Here is a 16,640-nt window from a genome sequence, read left to right as displayed (position 1 = left end):
TACATTTTTGTTTACAGTGTTTCCTTTTTTCTGAGATAACCTGTTTGTTCAGTCTGCTCATTCGCGGAAGCCATGCCTGTTCTGTACTCTGTGTTTATATTGTAAATTAAAAAAAAAATCGATTTTACGTGCAAACATTTTATTTAAAATGCAAATAATTATACATCACGATGTTCTACAACTGAAGCAAATGAAAATGAAATTTTCCTGACAGCAGGGTTTTATTGGTAAATATTCAGTGACGTCACCTTACGTCGCTCCGTCGACACAAAACTCCAGACAAGAGAAATCGATCCAGAGCTGAATGTGAACTATTTCACCTCACGGGCGGTTGAGATTGGAGCTGTACTGTTGAATAGCTAGTGCTTAATCTCTCTTTCACCATGGCAACGTCTGTGAAGCTCAATACCGGGGCAGACATGCCCGTCGTCGGACTGGGCACATGGAAGGTATGGTCTAACTTCTCTGAGTGATCGTGGTACATTACACATTACACAAGTCTTCATTCATTCAGCTGGCACAATGCATGTGGAATTCACGCCCAAAAGTTTTTTTTTTTTTTTTTTTGCATGCAGTATTGAAATACGATTAGAGTAGAATATAAAATACACTTTCAAAATAATACGTTTATTTTGTACCGTAATAATGAGTTTGCAATAAAGTGCGAAATGAAACTTACAGGGCGTAACGTTAGTTCAGACGAGGGAAGTTCAGAGACGGTTTGTAATGATGACAAACTATATTGAGCAATCCTCAAAATATGAATGCCTGTGTCTAGAGAAAGAAGTTTGGTCATAGTGAGTAAGCAGTTTTACCTCTTATCATTCTTTTGTGTGGCTGTTAACTGTTACAACTAACATTCAGTACGTGCTTTTTTTGATAGATAATATGGGATACTGAGGTAAATGTACACTAAAGTGACTAATGAGGAAAGAACCTTGTTGCTATTCTCCATATGCAGAATCCTATTTGGTGGAAAAAAAACAGTTTACATTGTGCAGTTATTTGTTTTTGCTTTTCCTTCCACTTAATTTTTCTGTTTTTCCTTTCCCATATCACTTATATTTTCCTTTCCTTTCCACTAATTTTTTCCTTTCCTTTTTGGTGATTATATTCTGTCGGTGTCTTCCCAGTCTCCTCCAGGTAAAGTGGCAGAGGCTGTGAAGGCAGCCATCTCTGCAGGGTACAGACACCTCGATGGTGCCGCCATCTACAACAATGAAACCGAGGTCGGAGAGGGAATTCAGGCCATGATAAAAGATGGTGTGGTTAAAAGAGAAGATCTTTTTGTGGTCAGCAAGGTATGCCAGCTTGCATCATTTATCTCAAGAATAGTTTTTTTGTTTTAATGTAATGGAAGTTCAAGTGCTGATTTAGTAGCTTTGAGATGAAGGAAAGACAAATTGATTGCATGTCATTTTGTTTCACAGCTCTGGTGCACCTTTCACGAGAAGGCCTTAGTGAAAGGAGCTTGCCAGAAAACTTTAAGTGACCTGAAGCTGGACTACCTGGATCTTTACCTTGTTCACTGGCCAATGGGCTTTAAGGTGATATATTAAAAAGTTTTGAGAAAGTCCATATGTAACGCCTTCCTGTCTATCATTTATTTCTAGTATTTATTGTTGATCTTCACAATGAAAAGCTACATTTTCACTGTAACAATATTCAGAAATACTTTCATCACTGCTTTTCAGTCAGGGCCAGATCAGTTCCCACTGGACAGTGAAGGGTTAACCATTGGTGACGACACCGATTTCTTGGACACCTGGGAGGTATGAGGCAAGGATTTGATTTGTAAAGTAAAGATTCACATTCATTTTTAACAGACTCCTTTGTTTTACATATTTCTGCATTCATAACAGCTTTTATTGCAATTCCAGTTAACGTTTTAGCTGTATTTAATTAAGTGTAACTATAGCAATGTTTGTTAGGCTATGGAGGAGTTAGTGGATGCTGGGTTGGTCAAGGCCATTGGCATCTCCAACTTTAATCGAGAACAAATTGAAGCCATCCTGAATAAACCAGGACTCAAGTACAAACCTGCCAACAATCAGGTCGGTACCGTATTCTTCTCTTTAAACACAATTACAGACGGACAGAGAAAGGTCACTATGTATCTAATGACCAGCATTTCGCCTGCAGCAACTGTGTAATCCAATGCTCCTTTAATCTCCGGCTACTTGTCAAGAACAGGCACAGCTATTTGTCTAGATATAGGCTTAAAATATCATTAGGACACTGCTTGACTTTTATTCCGCAGGGCTAATGCTTGTTTTAAGGGAGATTTTGTTATAGGGAGTGCAGTAATGTTTTGTTTCATGTGTGAATAATCTCGAATATCGAAGTAAAAAAACAGTATTTGTATCAATTAAAGTTTTATTTATTTATTTTTTATTTTTTAAAGGTAGCAGAACAACCGTTTTTAATTTTGTTAGTAATAAGAAATGTTTCATGAGCATCAAATCCGCTTATTAGAATGATTTCTGATAAATCGTGGGACACTGATTGATTACATTAGTTAGTGATTATCAAAATCCTGTTTTTTTTATAGTTTATTTTTCTTCTTCAGATCGAGTGCCACCCCTATCTGACTCAGGAGAAGCTGATTAACTATTGTCAGTCCAAAGGCATCACAGTCACTGCATACAGTCCTCTGGGTTCTCCAGACCGACCTTGGTAGGCCGACGTTCCCAGATACTGAAGCGGTGTCATTTATTTGCTATGAGGGTTCAAGGTGTAGTTTATATATGTTTTCTGTGAACAACCTTTGAGCTTTCTCTCAAACTTAGGGCTAAACCTGAAGATCCCTCACTGCTTGATGACCCAAAAATCAAGGCCATTGCAGAGAAGCACAAAAAGACTACTGCTCAGGTGAGGAGACCTCCGTCTTACTTATGTCAAAGCTTGTTCTTGACTTATAGAATAATATTTCTTTGACATCCATGCACAGGTCCTCATCCGCTTCCAAATTCAGAGGAATGTGATCGTCATCCCCAAGTCCATCACACCTCAGCGGATTCAAGAGAACTTTCAAGTAAGTTCATCTTCAGAAATCACATCTTCAATAAGGTCTTGGAATCATAGTGTTGCTAGTACTGCATCAATATGCTGAACTATTATTAGTGATTTTGATTATTTAACTTTTTTATATTTTTTGACACCAAAAGGTCTTTGATTTTGAGTTGAGTCAGGAGGACATGAAGACCATTTTGGGCTTCAACAAGAATTTCAGGGCTTGTCCAATGCAATGGTGAGTATGTTTCACAGGGTTCCCAGGTTATGGTCATCATGGTATTTTAGAAATGTCATGGAAATTAAATGTCATGACATTAAATGTTGCATGCTCTGCAAAAAGTTAATATTTTCAGTACTCTTGTTTTGTTTTCCAATACAAATATCTAAATATTCTTAATTAAGATGCGTTTACCGCTACTTGAGGTGCAAATTAAAGATATATTATCTTGTTTTCTGAGAAATGTAACAAAAAAAAAAAAAAAAAAAAAAAAAGATTAACTTGTTTTCCATTTGAGATAATTAAGTAGGTTTTTCAAAACTCATTGGCAGATATTGTTGTTTTAATCAAAAACTTTTTTTTGATCTCATCAAGCAAGTCTGAAAAAAGTTATTTTTCATATTCTAGTGGTTGAGAGCAGAGGTTTTCAAGAGTTTTTTTTTTTGTAAAATGAATCAAAATACAAACGATAGAAACAAAATAGAAATGATTGTTTCATTCTTTGAAGGTTTGTTAATACAAGGCATTTACATTCAGAGTCCATAATTGTATTCCATTCAATTTATTCCTTCAGTTTTCATTACTTTGTCCTAAACAAGTCTTGAAATTTGCAGTCATCTAATTTACTAGAAATAGTTATATTTATGGTAGAAAAATGGACAAAATATCTTCATGGAAAATGATCTTTACTTAATATCCTAATGATTTATTTATAGAAAAGAAAAATCTATAATTTTGCCCCTATACAATGTATTTTTGGCTATTGCTACAAATATACCCCAGTGACTTAATATTGGTTTTGTGGTACAGGGTCACGTATATGAAAAGGGAAAAAATATTTTTGTGTATTTTATTCATCATTTAACAATGTGTTTTTCTGTCAACGCAGGGGTTTGAAGCACAAAGACTACCCATTTAATGCTGAGTATTAAAAGAAGAACTCTTGGAAAATGGTGTTTAAGCAAAACATTATTGCGTCATGTGAAAATCTCTTCATTTTGCTTTACGAATCTTCCAGTTACTGAGAAACTTCCTTATAGAGCCACTGTTTTATGTGATTTGCAGGCTTGGAAATTTAATGCAAGCCTTATTATAGCAGCCAATAAACTTCAAATGAATTTTCTTTCTTTGCACATAAAGTTATATTTGTTAATGCTTTGACCATTTTAAGCCGTTACTACTGTAGTACAAATGTAAAAAGACTTGCATTAAATGTATTATGACAAAACAACACAAATTAATCATAAGAAAGTCTAAGGAGATACTAGTAACTTTTTTTTATTTGAACAATGTCACTCACTTTGCACAATTAGGCAGATAACATGAGAAAGTATTGGTCCTTTGAATACAATTTCTTTTTTTTTTATTTAAAATTAATACACTTCTTATTTTCAAGTCAACAGAAACACTTCCAGTTCACAAGCGCAGCTCTTGTTTACATATATTGTTGTATGCTTTTAAAAATCCAAATAAAGTTCTGCAACAGCTCTCTGCATATGTTTGTAAATGTGTTTCTCATCTCTTGAACTGCTCACTTGAGCATTTCCTTAAAATTAACCACATTTAGTCCCTCAAATTGCATAAAAATGGTTTTTCTCATATCTTTCATGCAGATTACTGACATACTTCATTTATCCCTGATGCAGTTAGAAACTGGATTAATACCACTTTAGTATTCTGCATTCAATGGATAATCCTTATGCTTGGAAGCCCTGCAATAATAAGAAAAAGGAGGCCATAAGTAAACACTTCTAGAGACCTAATACTACACAAATGGATACAAAGTTCACTGCAATATGCATAACGATGACTCACCATTCCAGCATAAAAGCTCTCCAGTTTCTATTGAAACTCAGTATGGTGTTCATCTCGTCCTTACTCAGTTCAAAATCAAAGACCTGTAGGGACAAAAGTATATGTTGACCATTTACAAAATCTGATTGGGTTATTCTTTTATATCTGGTGTACTTCTGTAACATGTAGAACATGGTTTAATTCAAATGGAAATACCTCGAAATTCTCTTTGATTCTCTTAGGGTTTACAGATTTGGGAATGACCACAACATTCCTCTGCATGTGGAAGCGGATTAGAACCTGGAAAGAACGCTCCTTAATATCATATAATGAAGGCATTTGTAATAATGCAAATATTAGCAAGGGTCAATTTAAATTAATACATTGTACTTCAAAGCTGATGGATACGTGAATTTAGTCAGCCTTTCATAGCTAATAAAAAAACTCAAGTTTACACCTACCTGTGCTGTGGTTTTACCATGCTTATCTGCAATGGCCTTGATCTTTGGGTCCTCCAACAGTGATGGCTCACCTGCCTGTGCCCTAAAGAAAGTCAAATCTACATGAAGTAATTTATAGCCATCTCACTATTAATTAACTAATGAATGAGAGTACATACCATGGTCTGGTTGGAGAACCCAGAGGACTGTATGCAGTGACTGTGATGCCTTTGGACTGACAATAGTTAATCAGCTTCTCCTGAGTCAGATATGGATGGCACTCGATCTGGAGGTGAAAAGCAGTTATTGGAAAGATTTTGGCACCGGTAAACCACAAAGTCTTAATCCGTTTTAAATTCTTCAGATTTACTTCCAACAACACAATACCTGATTGTTGGCGGGTTTGTACTTGAGTCCTGGTTTATTGAGGATTCTCTCAATCTGATCCCGGTTGAAGTTGGAGACACCAATGGCCTTGACCAACCCAGCATCCACTAACTCCTCCATTGCCTTTGTGAGAAGACATTACAGCAATTGTTCTTTTATCAGCTATCAAATGCGAGTTACACAAATCTCTAATGTATTACCTCCCATGTTTCTAGAAAGTTGCTGTTGTCTGGAATTACGTGGCCATCCTTATCGACTGGGAACAACTCTTTTCCAGGCTGCCGAATTAAATCTGCATTAATTATGCACACAAAAAAACAAGCAATTCTTATTTTATTATTAGTTATATACTTATTAGTACTACCTTAGTGCCCATTGGAAAGTGCATTAGGTAGAGATCAACATAGTCCAGTTTTAGGTCACTTAGGGTCTTTTCACAGGCTCCTCTTACCAAGTGTTTTTCATGGTAAGTGCACCAAAGCTGTAAAAAATGCAGGATTTAGATAATGGCCAAAGTTCCTTTCAAATAATGTACTTGAGAGCATTTTTCTACATTTTTAAGTGTTAAACCATGACATATATTTCAGTAATCAAAGCATGACGTAACAGTGGATTATAACACACAATAATACATGTTATACAAATGCCTTGTGCATGATCTGTGACATGGTTTGATTTTGTGTGAGGCACATGATTGGCCTTGTGAGACCTTGACTCCTGTCATGTGCCTCAGATACAAATTTTTAGATGTGCTTCTACCTTGCTGACTATGAATAGTTCCTCTCTCTTCACCACTCCTTGGTTAATCATGGCATTTACTCCATCCCCGACTTCATTCTCATTTTCATACACATGGGCCCCATCGATGTGGCGGTAGCCGGCCAGGATGGCTGCCTTTACAGCCTCTGTGACCTCACCTGGAGCAGACTGGAGCAGGTTTCAGAATGTTTCTTTTAATTCTAATGTAATGTAGGCTACATTGCAAATATGCTAAAATCTCAAAAATGAAACATAAAACGTGAAAAGAATTCATATGTAATAGAACTATTTCCAGTGTTCAGTTGGCACACTACAATAAAAAACGGCAGAAAAAACAAATGCTATGATTGAAACCATCCAGAATGAAACTGTACTGCACAAGGAAGAAAACAATTTTTGTGAATACTCACCCTCCATGTTCCCAGTCCAAAAATTGGCATTTTAGCTCCATTATTAAGAGTTACAAATGTCATGGTGACTTTTTATATTAAAGCACTTATTAGGCCTAATATAGAGCACTTGTTAGTCCACACACGTCCACAGCCTCCACTGCAGCAGCAGCCTCTTCTTCTGAAGCTTTTCTATTACGTGGGTTTGTAAGTGGATTTGATTGGTCAGGTCTGGAAACACCCCTTAGGAGGAGGTGCAGAGGTGAACATCATTCCAGCATCGAGCAGACTTCCCCCAGGCTAGAGGGATTCAAGGGAAATATACTGGGCATGCGCACATCAATACAGCGCAATTTTTGTCACACTGTATAACAATAACGACTTTTTTTGCATTATTGTAAGCGGTAGGTTTAGGGTTCGGGTAGGTGTAGACAACAGACTGTATAAAAACAGGTGTAGACGTTAATTAAACACAATCTAATAAGTAGAAAATTAAATGTATTGGGAGCTTCCGGTTTTAGCTCCCTTCTAGCCACAGGGAGAGCTCGAAAGATAATACGTTTTATTATTAAAAATAATAAATTAATTTTAAAATAATAGCAATTTCAGAGATTAGTATTTTTTTTTTACGATTTCTTCTGTTTTTTAAACATGAATGAAATTATATATATATATAGTAATAACAAATACGTCTACATTTACAAATATTTCTTTTTTTTACAATATAAAACTTTCTTTCAGACAGTTTTAAGAGTTTTTACATAAACTATTTTTGATTCATAAAATCTGAATGTCATGATCATAGCAGTAAAGCATCTTCGTTTGTTATTTAAAACACTGAAGCACTTGTAGCATCATTATTTTATCGTTTTAATATTATTATTATTATTATTATTATTATTTTCGTTTAATTGTAGCGGACGCCTCGAGCTTTTATTTTGACACTGTATTTCGTAATGTCGTCAGAGCTTTGTTCTGTGTTTACTCCAATCCATAACATTCAGAGACTTTGATGTAACTTCGCGCGGTAAATTCTGAACAGTATAAATGAGCGATTTGACTTTAAGAAAAGCAGTTAAATGACTTGACATTTCCCAACCTCAACTTGTGTTTATCTTACCAAGCACATCTATTCATTGTGGCTATTATTAAATGGTTTTGGGGTCACCCTGTGGAGTCTGACACATCTGATTGCACCTTAGACAACAACACAAGTGAGTCACTTTCTAATCAGTCCTCTATTTATTTTGAGGTTCTGATGTACAGATGCCATAGAGGGTACATATAAAAAAAATGAATGAATGACTATGCTGATGATTGTTTATTTTTGCAGATGGATCCTCTCACACCTTCTCATGCTTGCAGTGTCCATTCAGCCACCCTCATGAGGAAAACCTCAGAAGTCACATAAAGAAAGTCCACTCCGCTAAGTTTATGAGAAGTGAGATTGCGGTCGATCCCTCTTTGCCCAACAGCTGCCATGTTTGTGGCAAAAGCTACCACTTCCCATGCTTATTAAAAGCTTAAACCAGCGCACCCACACCGGTGAGCGTCCTTTCCTCTGTCCGGTATCTGTATGTGGCCGCAGTTTCTCCCATTCACAGGCCCTCTGTCGACATAGACTCGTTCATGTGGCCAAGCACATCCTAACATCACCAAAAGATGTTCCTGAGGAAAACAAACCAAAAAAGCCAGAATCCCAAACTTATGACTGTCTGTACTGTGTAGAGACCTTCAGTTCACTCAGTGCCATGAGAGACCATCACAAGACCCACCCTGAAGAAGCAGTGCATCACTGCAACGCCTGCGGGAAGCAGCTCAGCTGTCAGGCAGCTCTAATCAGACACAAACGAATCCACACAGAAGGACGACCCTTTAAGTGTACCGAATGTGAGTCCACCTTCATTTGCATAACCTCGTACAAACGACACATGCTGACCCATCAACCAGAGAGACCATTCATTTGTAACTGTGGGAAGGGCTTCACTTACCGTGGTGCTCTTTTGGCTCATCAGCTTATCCATTTGGAAGAGAAACCATACCATTGCATGGTCTGTGAGAAGGGTTTTCTGTACCCAGGGGCTTTGGGCAAACACCAGAGGACCCACTCCAAAAAGAATCCACGTGGAAAGAACTCTAATATAAAGAACTCTCTTTGTTCACGCTCGGACAGCCACCACACAGAGAAAACTTTTAATTGCACTCTATGCGACAAGCCATTTGTGTTCAAGGCCAGCTTGACCCGGCATAAACCGAGAGTTGCTCAAGCACCAGTGCTACCACACAGGACATAAACCTTTCCAATGCCCAGACTGCAAAAAGAGTTTCACACAAGCCTTCTACTTGCAAGTCCACACGAGGCACCATACAGGCATACGGCCTTATTCGTGTTTTCAGTGTAACAAGAGTTTCTTCAGTTCTTCCAGCCTTAAGAGACACCTGCGGATTCACACGGGAGAGAAACCCTTCCAGTGCTTGGATTGTGGGAAAAGATTTCAACAGTCATATCATCTGAGAGTGCACTTCCAGACTCACGTGGAAAAGAGATCTGAAAGCAGGATGTCTAATGCTTCATTAATGGCATCATAATCATTTAACTTAATATATTTATATATTTATTTATTTACTTTTTGTTTTCACATTTGTTCTCATACACACAGGAACCTGTAATGTGAGTCAAATTATGTTTTATATCAACAGTAAGTGAAAATGTACCAAAGTCAGGCGAGAGGTGAAAATGATGTGGTTAACAAACTGTTTAATAAGTGTTCATTTGGTGAACAGTTTGTGTTGGTGTTATGGCTGAGGCCAATAAAAAAAATGCGCTGTTGATTTATAACAACGGTTGGATTTTCTTGAAAAACACATGGTAAAACGTTTTAATTTTATGTATTACAATTACTATAAACGTTTTTTATTATAATCTTTATTTATGTATTATTATATAAGGGTTAAATTACCAAAGTAAAATGCGACGTAACGACATAGAAGTCTAGATTAGTTAATTTTATCTAAAAGACGAGCCATGACTGTGCCTCGAAGTTAAATTGGAAAGCTTTGGATTGTCATATTAGTTTTCCAGTGTAAGTTTAAACAACATCATATACAACAAATCCTCTCCTCTGCACTACTTACTTGCATCATCCGCCAGGTGGCACCAACACAATTAAAACGCGTTCCACGTGTTCACTGTTGCTCCAGTGTTTACAGCATTACCAGCAGCTCTCAATAACAGTTAATGGTATGAAAACATTATTTTAATTTTTTTTTTTATCATCATCTTTCTGACTCTGGATATAGTTATCGATTAGATTTAACAGCAGATGATTTTGAAACTGAAGTTATGCTCAAACTATAGCCTATTGAATCTAATTCGGGTTCAATCCCATGTCTGTGGTCCATCAGCAAAGTAGCATATAGGAGAAAATCTAATAAAACAAAATAGACAAATGAACAAAAAAATTGTTGGTTGTATTTAGCATTGTTCTTATGTCTTGTTGTTGTTTTGTCTTTAATGCAATAAATTGACTAATGACAGTAGACATGACAAAGTACAGAAAAATGAACAAACAACAATAACAAAAGGAATGCCTATTTCTTGCCGTTAATGAGGAATGCTTATTTCTTGCAGCTGATGACAAAACAAACAAAACAAAAGCATTTATCAAAAGCATTTCAGTGCCCAGTGAACCATGTGATTCTGAGAATGCCAGAAAAAGAAAATGCATAAAATTTAAGTTTTATACTTTAGGTCTGGAGACCCGATTCAGAAGGTAATTTATGTATTTTAAGCCTTCTTAATTCATATGCTATAGCTTTGTCCTTAATTTTAGTATACTTTTTCCCTCCAGTGAGCTCGATTGAAACTGGATCATCCAGATTTGATTTGTAAATTAATAATTTATACTGATTTCCAAAGCAGATCAATTGATTCTTCGAAAAGATCTGACTTTTTCCACCAACTGGACATTACTGACTGAAAATCTAGACATTTCAGTTAATGATATGGCTTTTGAAGAAATGGAATGTAAGTTCAAGTTTCTCGGACTGCTTTGATGAATACTTAAATGGTGCTTTGCATCCTTTGACAAGCTTGAAAGCTCCATTACCCTGCATTTTTTTCTTCTTCCTTTGGGCTTACTACAGCTGTCATTACTGGACTCCAATAAAGGAAGATTCCTGCTTCTTTTTCTCCACTCATAGAGAAATATAAAATCAATATAGCTGTATTAGAACACAAAGCAGCAAAGGGCAGACACTTGTGGGTGGTTATTTGGAGTCCTTCGTTACATTTATTGTGTAAATGTTTCCAGCTGGGACAGGAGAGGCCGGCGTCTGCACAGCTGCTGTGCACTGACCTTCCACTTACAGCAGGAGGGACAGAGTCCTTTACTAATGCAAGAAGCACAACGATCCATATGACTTTGAAATACTTTTTTGGTGATCGTCTATTTCAAAAGAGGATTTTATTTCAATCAACTGTATTTTCAGGCTGTACGTTAGGGCCATAAATGGGGCTCCAATATGTAGATGAGTTTCTTGATTGGAACAGATGGAGAAATTTAGCATTACATTACATAACTGGTTCCTCTGCAGTGAATAGGTCCCAACGGCTGATGAAAACATAGTAATCCACACAGCTTCAGTACATAAATACTGTCTAGTGAAGTGAACAGCTGAATGTTTGTAGGAAACAATTCAATACATTTCAACTTTAAATCACTGCTTTTGGCCAAAATCCATAATAATGTTTCTTGCCGTGAAAAATCGATTTCCTAATTTGTCCTCTTTTATCACTGACATGTTTAGAACTGTTTTGGATGTTGGATGTTCTTGATCTGTGCATATTTATCTTCTGGTTCAGACAAGATTATTATTATCTTTTTCATGGGGAAAGCACGTATAGAGGATACAAATCTTAAAGTCGATTGTGATTACAAACATGCAGCTTTTTTATAAGGTGATAACTGATGTACTGGAGTTTATTGTGATGTTTTTAGCAGCTGCTTGGGCTCACATTCTGGCGGCACCCATTCACTGCAGAGGATCCGTTGAAGTGAAGCAAGTGATGTAATGATAAAACGTTCCAAATCTGTTGTAATGAAGAAACAAACTCATCTACATCTGGGATGGCCTGAGGGTGAGTACGTATTTATTTATTTATTGCACTCTTCCTTTAATTAAACCCAAGACTGCAAGAGATACTATTTGATGCGATTTAATTCCAGTTGAGCATGAGGATGCGCTAAAATCCTTTTGATTGTACGACTAATCACAGTGCAGAAGAGTTTGATTAGTTCTGAAAGGCCTACAGTTCTTTATTACAGTGTAATGAGTTCAATTAAAGACAGGGATACAGCATTTTTAAGTGACAAAAAGGCTATTTAAATGTTTGTCCAATGTAATTTTACTCTCGTCCTTAACTTATCTTTACAGAACTTTGGCAAACACGAGGACGCTGTTCTCTCTCCCTCCATTTGTGTTATCTAATTTCCCCTCTCATCTCAAACAATCAATTACCTGGCTGAAGTAAGCCCTTAATGCCATTAACTGGAAATTGCCTTTGCGCCCATGCAAGCCAGATAAACCAGATTAGCCAGTGGTGATTGAATTCCGTAGGGCCGAGACCCTGACGAGGACAGATTCCCTCATCTGCCAAACCTCTGCAACATTCAGTCCATAAGTCTGTGTGAACAGCTAACAGCTCCCTGTTTGAGTTTTTGCTTTGTTTCAGAGAGCGGATTTTGGAATCTGGTGTTCCAGGGATTTGTTTGAAGAAGTGAAGACAGATGTGTGATGACACAAGTGAAGGTGTGTGTGAGAGAGATCTGGTTCTTCAAGCACTATCATAACTAGTAATCTCCACTTTAAAATACATGCTTTTAATCTGTCTGAATCTTTCTGTACTTTATGTGTGTGTGTATTATTTATTTATATTCAATGAAGATATAATTGAGTTGCATGAAAAAATGTAGATTCTTATTTTTGATTCAAAGCATATGTAAACTTTATAGTGGCAGTTACTAGTGAGGTCTGCAGACCGCAGCTCCTGCAGTCAGAATAACAATGATTTTAATAGGAGAAAACAGAATTTGTCTGACCTGGCAGTCGTTCGGCATGCTCAAGAGGGCCTCAGGAAACAGAACATGTGGTAGTTAGTACCTGAACATCTGATGGATGAGAGGCACAAACACACCTTGACACAGAATCTTTTTAGCTTGGGACACAATCAGTCACTTGACTGCTGGACAAATTAAATGTAGGAGTGTAAATATTAGTTCAGACAATTATTCGATTTTAGTTTAATTCTTGAAATCAGTATATTCAAGTGTTTTGAAAGACTTTATAAATATTTTTGAAAATAATTTTGGAGAAACCAGTTTTAACCCACATATTAATGGTGTATAAAACATAAGGAATGAGTGAAGGCTAGTTAAAGGACATTTCTATGTATATTTTCCAATTATTCCAAAATATGCATAATAATAATTCAAAATTTGGGAAGGAAAGCAACTGTTAATTTAGGTCATACTTTATTTTAAGGTCCAATTGTCCTTATTAACAAACCATTAGCTATTATCCATGAACTCCTAATTTGTTGCTCATTAATAGTAAGTAAGGTATTAAGTTTAGGAATTGGGTAAGATTAGGGATGTAGAATATGTGCTTTATAAGTATGAATAAACAGCCAATATGTTAATAAAAGGCATTCTAATAAGCAATAGTGAGAATTGCTCCCTATACTAAAGTGTTTCCTTAATTTGCTTTTAAAATAAAGCAGTTTGAACACAGCAGCATTAACTTTCTTTAAATCAATTATTTGAAATATAAAAAAAATAATTAATTTGCAACATGTAATTTTTAGCATAAGATCAATGTATTTTTACAGCCCAAATCAGGTTGCTCTGATATACTACCTTTCAAAAGTTTGGGATCAGTAAGATTTTTAATGTTTTTTAATGGAGTCTCTTGTGCTCATCAAGGCTGTATTTATTTGATCAAAATATAGAAAGAAAAATGTAATTTTGTGAGATATTATTTTAATTTCAAATATTGTTTTTCTGATTTAATATACTATAAATACTATATACTATAATATACTACTTCATTTATGTATTTATCTTTGGAAACTGATACTCTTTTCTGGATAATTTTATGAATAAAAAATGAAAAAGAACAGCATTTATTAAAAATTTAAGTCTGTTCTACAATATGAGTCTTTACTAGCACTTTTTATCCTTTTAACACATCCTTTCTGAACAAAAGTATTTATTACTTAAAAAAAAGTAGTGTATATTGTAACACAAGATTTCCATTTTTAATAAATTCTTTATATATATATATATATATATATATATATATATATATATAAATAAAAAAAAATTCTTACATTTGGTATCTTCATCAAATAATCCTGAAATATGTATCACTGGTTCCAGAAAACATGAAACAGCACAACTGTTTCAAACATTGATAATAAATCATATTATAGCATATTAGAATGATTTCTGAAGGATCATGTGACACTGAAGACTGGAGTAATGATGCTGAAAAATTCAGCTTTGCATCACAGGAATAAATTATATTTTAAAGTACATTAAAATAGAGACTGTTATTTTAAATTGTAATAATATTTCACAAATTAACAGTTTTTTTCAGTATTTTTGTTCAAATAAATTGATGAGCACAGGAAACATCAGTAAAAACATATAAAAAATCTTACTGATCCCAAACGTTTGAACAGTAGTGTATATTGTTGCCCTAGTTGCATGTGTTCAGAGAGCATCCAAAATACATTTGAACAGGTGTGCAATGGTACAGCAAATATCCTCTGTGAAAAAAAGGAAAAACCATTTGTGGAAATGTGTATCAGAAAAGATAAAGAGACATGCTGTTAAGGGAAACCACTGAAAGATACTTTAATGACACTCAAACTGGGGCAGACAGTGCATTTCGGTTTTAGGAAGTCATTAGTTTAGGAAAGGATTCACATGCGGTCAAACATAGTCCCGTGAGGGTCATTGCCTATATGAGGTGAATGTAACTGCAATGTGTGTCTAGGGGGCTCTGTGATATTTAATAGCTCTTCTGAGAGCAAGATAAAGTTTTAATGCATACATAAAGAGCCCTGCCTCTGCTTAATGAGCTAATCCGTTTAATGCTAACTTCACACCCTCCAAAGAATGGCTTCCAGTCTCCCCTCAGACACAAGACGGCGGCACGACTATAAATAGACCCCTATAATAGATTAATGCAGTTTCTGTGATTTGTTGTTGAGGTCGGATCCGAGGCTTCTACAACTAGTGACAAATGAAGGTGATTATCAGATTATTGTCTGTTGCTCTTTCTCCGTCTCACTTCCTTCCTCTGTTTCTTCTTTTCTCAATTATGAATCTTCAGATCTGTCTTCTTCTTTCTTTCTTTTTTTTTGAGTTTCACACATGTGTTTCTCCACATTTCACACCACTCCGGCTTTAATGATGAAACTTTCACTTTCAAACACTCAGACAGGGCCAGTCTACCAAAAGCGTCAGTCGGCGGCTGTGCCACTTTAGTGGCCTAGGGTTCTATGTTCAGACGGTAAGTTCAGAAATAGCTGGTCGCACAAACTTATTTGAGCTGTGTTATTCCCTCAGAGACAAACTTCCAGCCCTGGAACCAATTAGGGCAGGAGGAGCCCCTCCACCAGTCCGGCAGAGGCAGGTGCTACTGGCGTTCCTCTGGAGAAGTAATCAACAGCACCTCTGTTCTAAGGTGAGATGGGAAACTTTGGAGAGTGCTGGGTCACACTCGTCTTTGAAAGACTGGCGTGTGAAAGAAGTTTAAAGGAGTGTTTGAATTCTCCTTTGAGATATTTTTGCACTTGTTGTACTATAAAAACATATGACAGGATATTTACATATCTGCCTTAAAGACACAGTAGCAAAAAACGGTTCTAAGAGACACAATGGATGAGACTTTACTAAACACTTTACAGTATTGGGTTAAATTTGTAACATTAGTTGATGCATTAAGCATTTGTTATTCTAGTTTATTGCTAATTTATAAATGTGCTATTGTTTAAATTGTATAAATTTATGCCCATTGATAATACATAAATGTCATACAACTTAAAATGTAAAAAATGTATTAGTGTACGCAAAATTAATTTTAACCTATAGATTCATAAATGTTTTTTCATGTTAATGGTTAGTTCATGATTCATAATGCATTAACTAACTGAACCTTATTGTACCAAAATTACCAAAAAAAACAAAAAACTAAAAAAAGTGCCATTACCATTTTAAAGGTAGGTAATATTTTTTTTTAGTAGTCTCTTATGCTCACCAAGGATGCATTTATTTGAATTAAAATGCAGAAAACACTCATATTATTATATTTTATGGCAATTTAAAGTAATTTTTTTATATATATATTTATATTTATATTTTTTATATTATATTTTTTATATTTGTGCAAAACATAATATATTTTTTCAGGATTCTTTTATGAATACGCAGTTCAAAAGAACAGCACTTATTTGAAATATAAATGTTTTGTTATATTACTTACACTTTTGATCAATGTGTCTTTGCTTAATTAATATTATTTCTTTTTATCAGGACGAGATAGCTAGAGATCTGACAGACGCCCAAAAAA

General features: G+C 35.6%; 2 protein-coding genes and 1 pseudogene across 3 annotated transcripts; 2 read left to right on the top strand and 1 right to left on the bottom strand.

The window, feature by feature from the left end:
• The first annotated feature begins 273 nt into the window (after nt 1-273).
• LOC113063781 (aldose reductase-like) lies at nt 274-4,727 on the top strand. 2 transcript variants are annotated; one of them, XM_026234101.1, is made up of 10 exons: nt 274-449; nt 1,134-1,301; nt 1,431-1,547; nt 1,695-1,772; nt 1,932-2,054; nt 2,570-2,676; nt 2,790-2,871; nt 2,951-3,034; nt 3,168-3,250; nt 4,122-4,727. In XM_026234101.1, exons 1-10 carry the CDS (start codon nt 384-386, stop codon nt 4,162-4,164), a joined length of 951 nt encoding a protein of 316 aa, XP_026089886.1. In that variant the 5' UTR covers nt 274-383; the 3' UTR covers nt 4,165-4,727. The 2 variants fall into 2 exon arrangements, with proteins under 2 accessions (XP_026089886.1, XP_026089895.1); XM_026234110.1 differs by lacking the exon at nt 274-449 and adding an exon at nt 679-797.
• Nucleotides 4,495-7,209, bottom strand: LOC113063794 (aldose reductase-like). The gene is made up of 10 exons (XM_026234122.1): nt 7,023-7,209; nt 6,613-6,780; nt 6,218-6,334; nt 6,054-6,131; nt 5,854-5,976; nt 5,646-5,752; nt 5,488-5,569; nt 5,243-5,326; nt 5,048-5,130; nt 4,495-4,944 (listed from the first exon to the last, which is right to left on the bottom strand). Exons 1-10 carry the CDS (start codon nt 7,083-7,085, stop codon nt 4,902-4,904), a joined length of 948 nt encoding a protein of 315 aa, XP_026089907.1. The 5' UTR covers nt 7,086-7,209; the 3' UTR covers nt 4,495-4,901.
• Nucleotides 7,210-7,957: 748 nt separating this feature from the next.
• Nucleotides 7,958-9,804, top strand: LOC113056915 (gastrula zinc finger protein XlCGF52.1-like; annotated as a pseudogene).
• Nucleotides 9,805-16,640: the final 6,836 nt, after the last annotated feature.

The sequence above is a fragment of the Carassius auratus genome, chromosome 4, assembly GCF_003368295.1.
Source record: "Carassius auratus strain Wakin chromosome 4, ASM336829v1, whole genome shotgun sequence".
In the NCBI taxonomy this organism is placed as follows: Eukaryota; Metazoa; Chordata; class Actinopteri; order Cypriniformes; family Cyprinidae; genus Carassius; species Carassius auratus.
The sequence above is the reverse complement of the archived record's forward strand: the minus strand, read 5'-3'. Positions and strand labels throughout refer to the sequence as shown.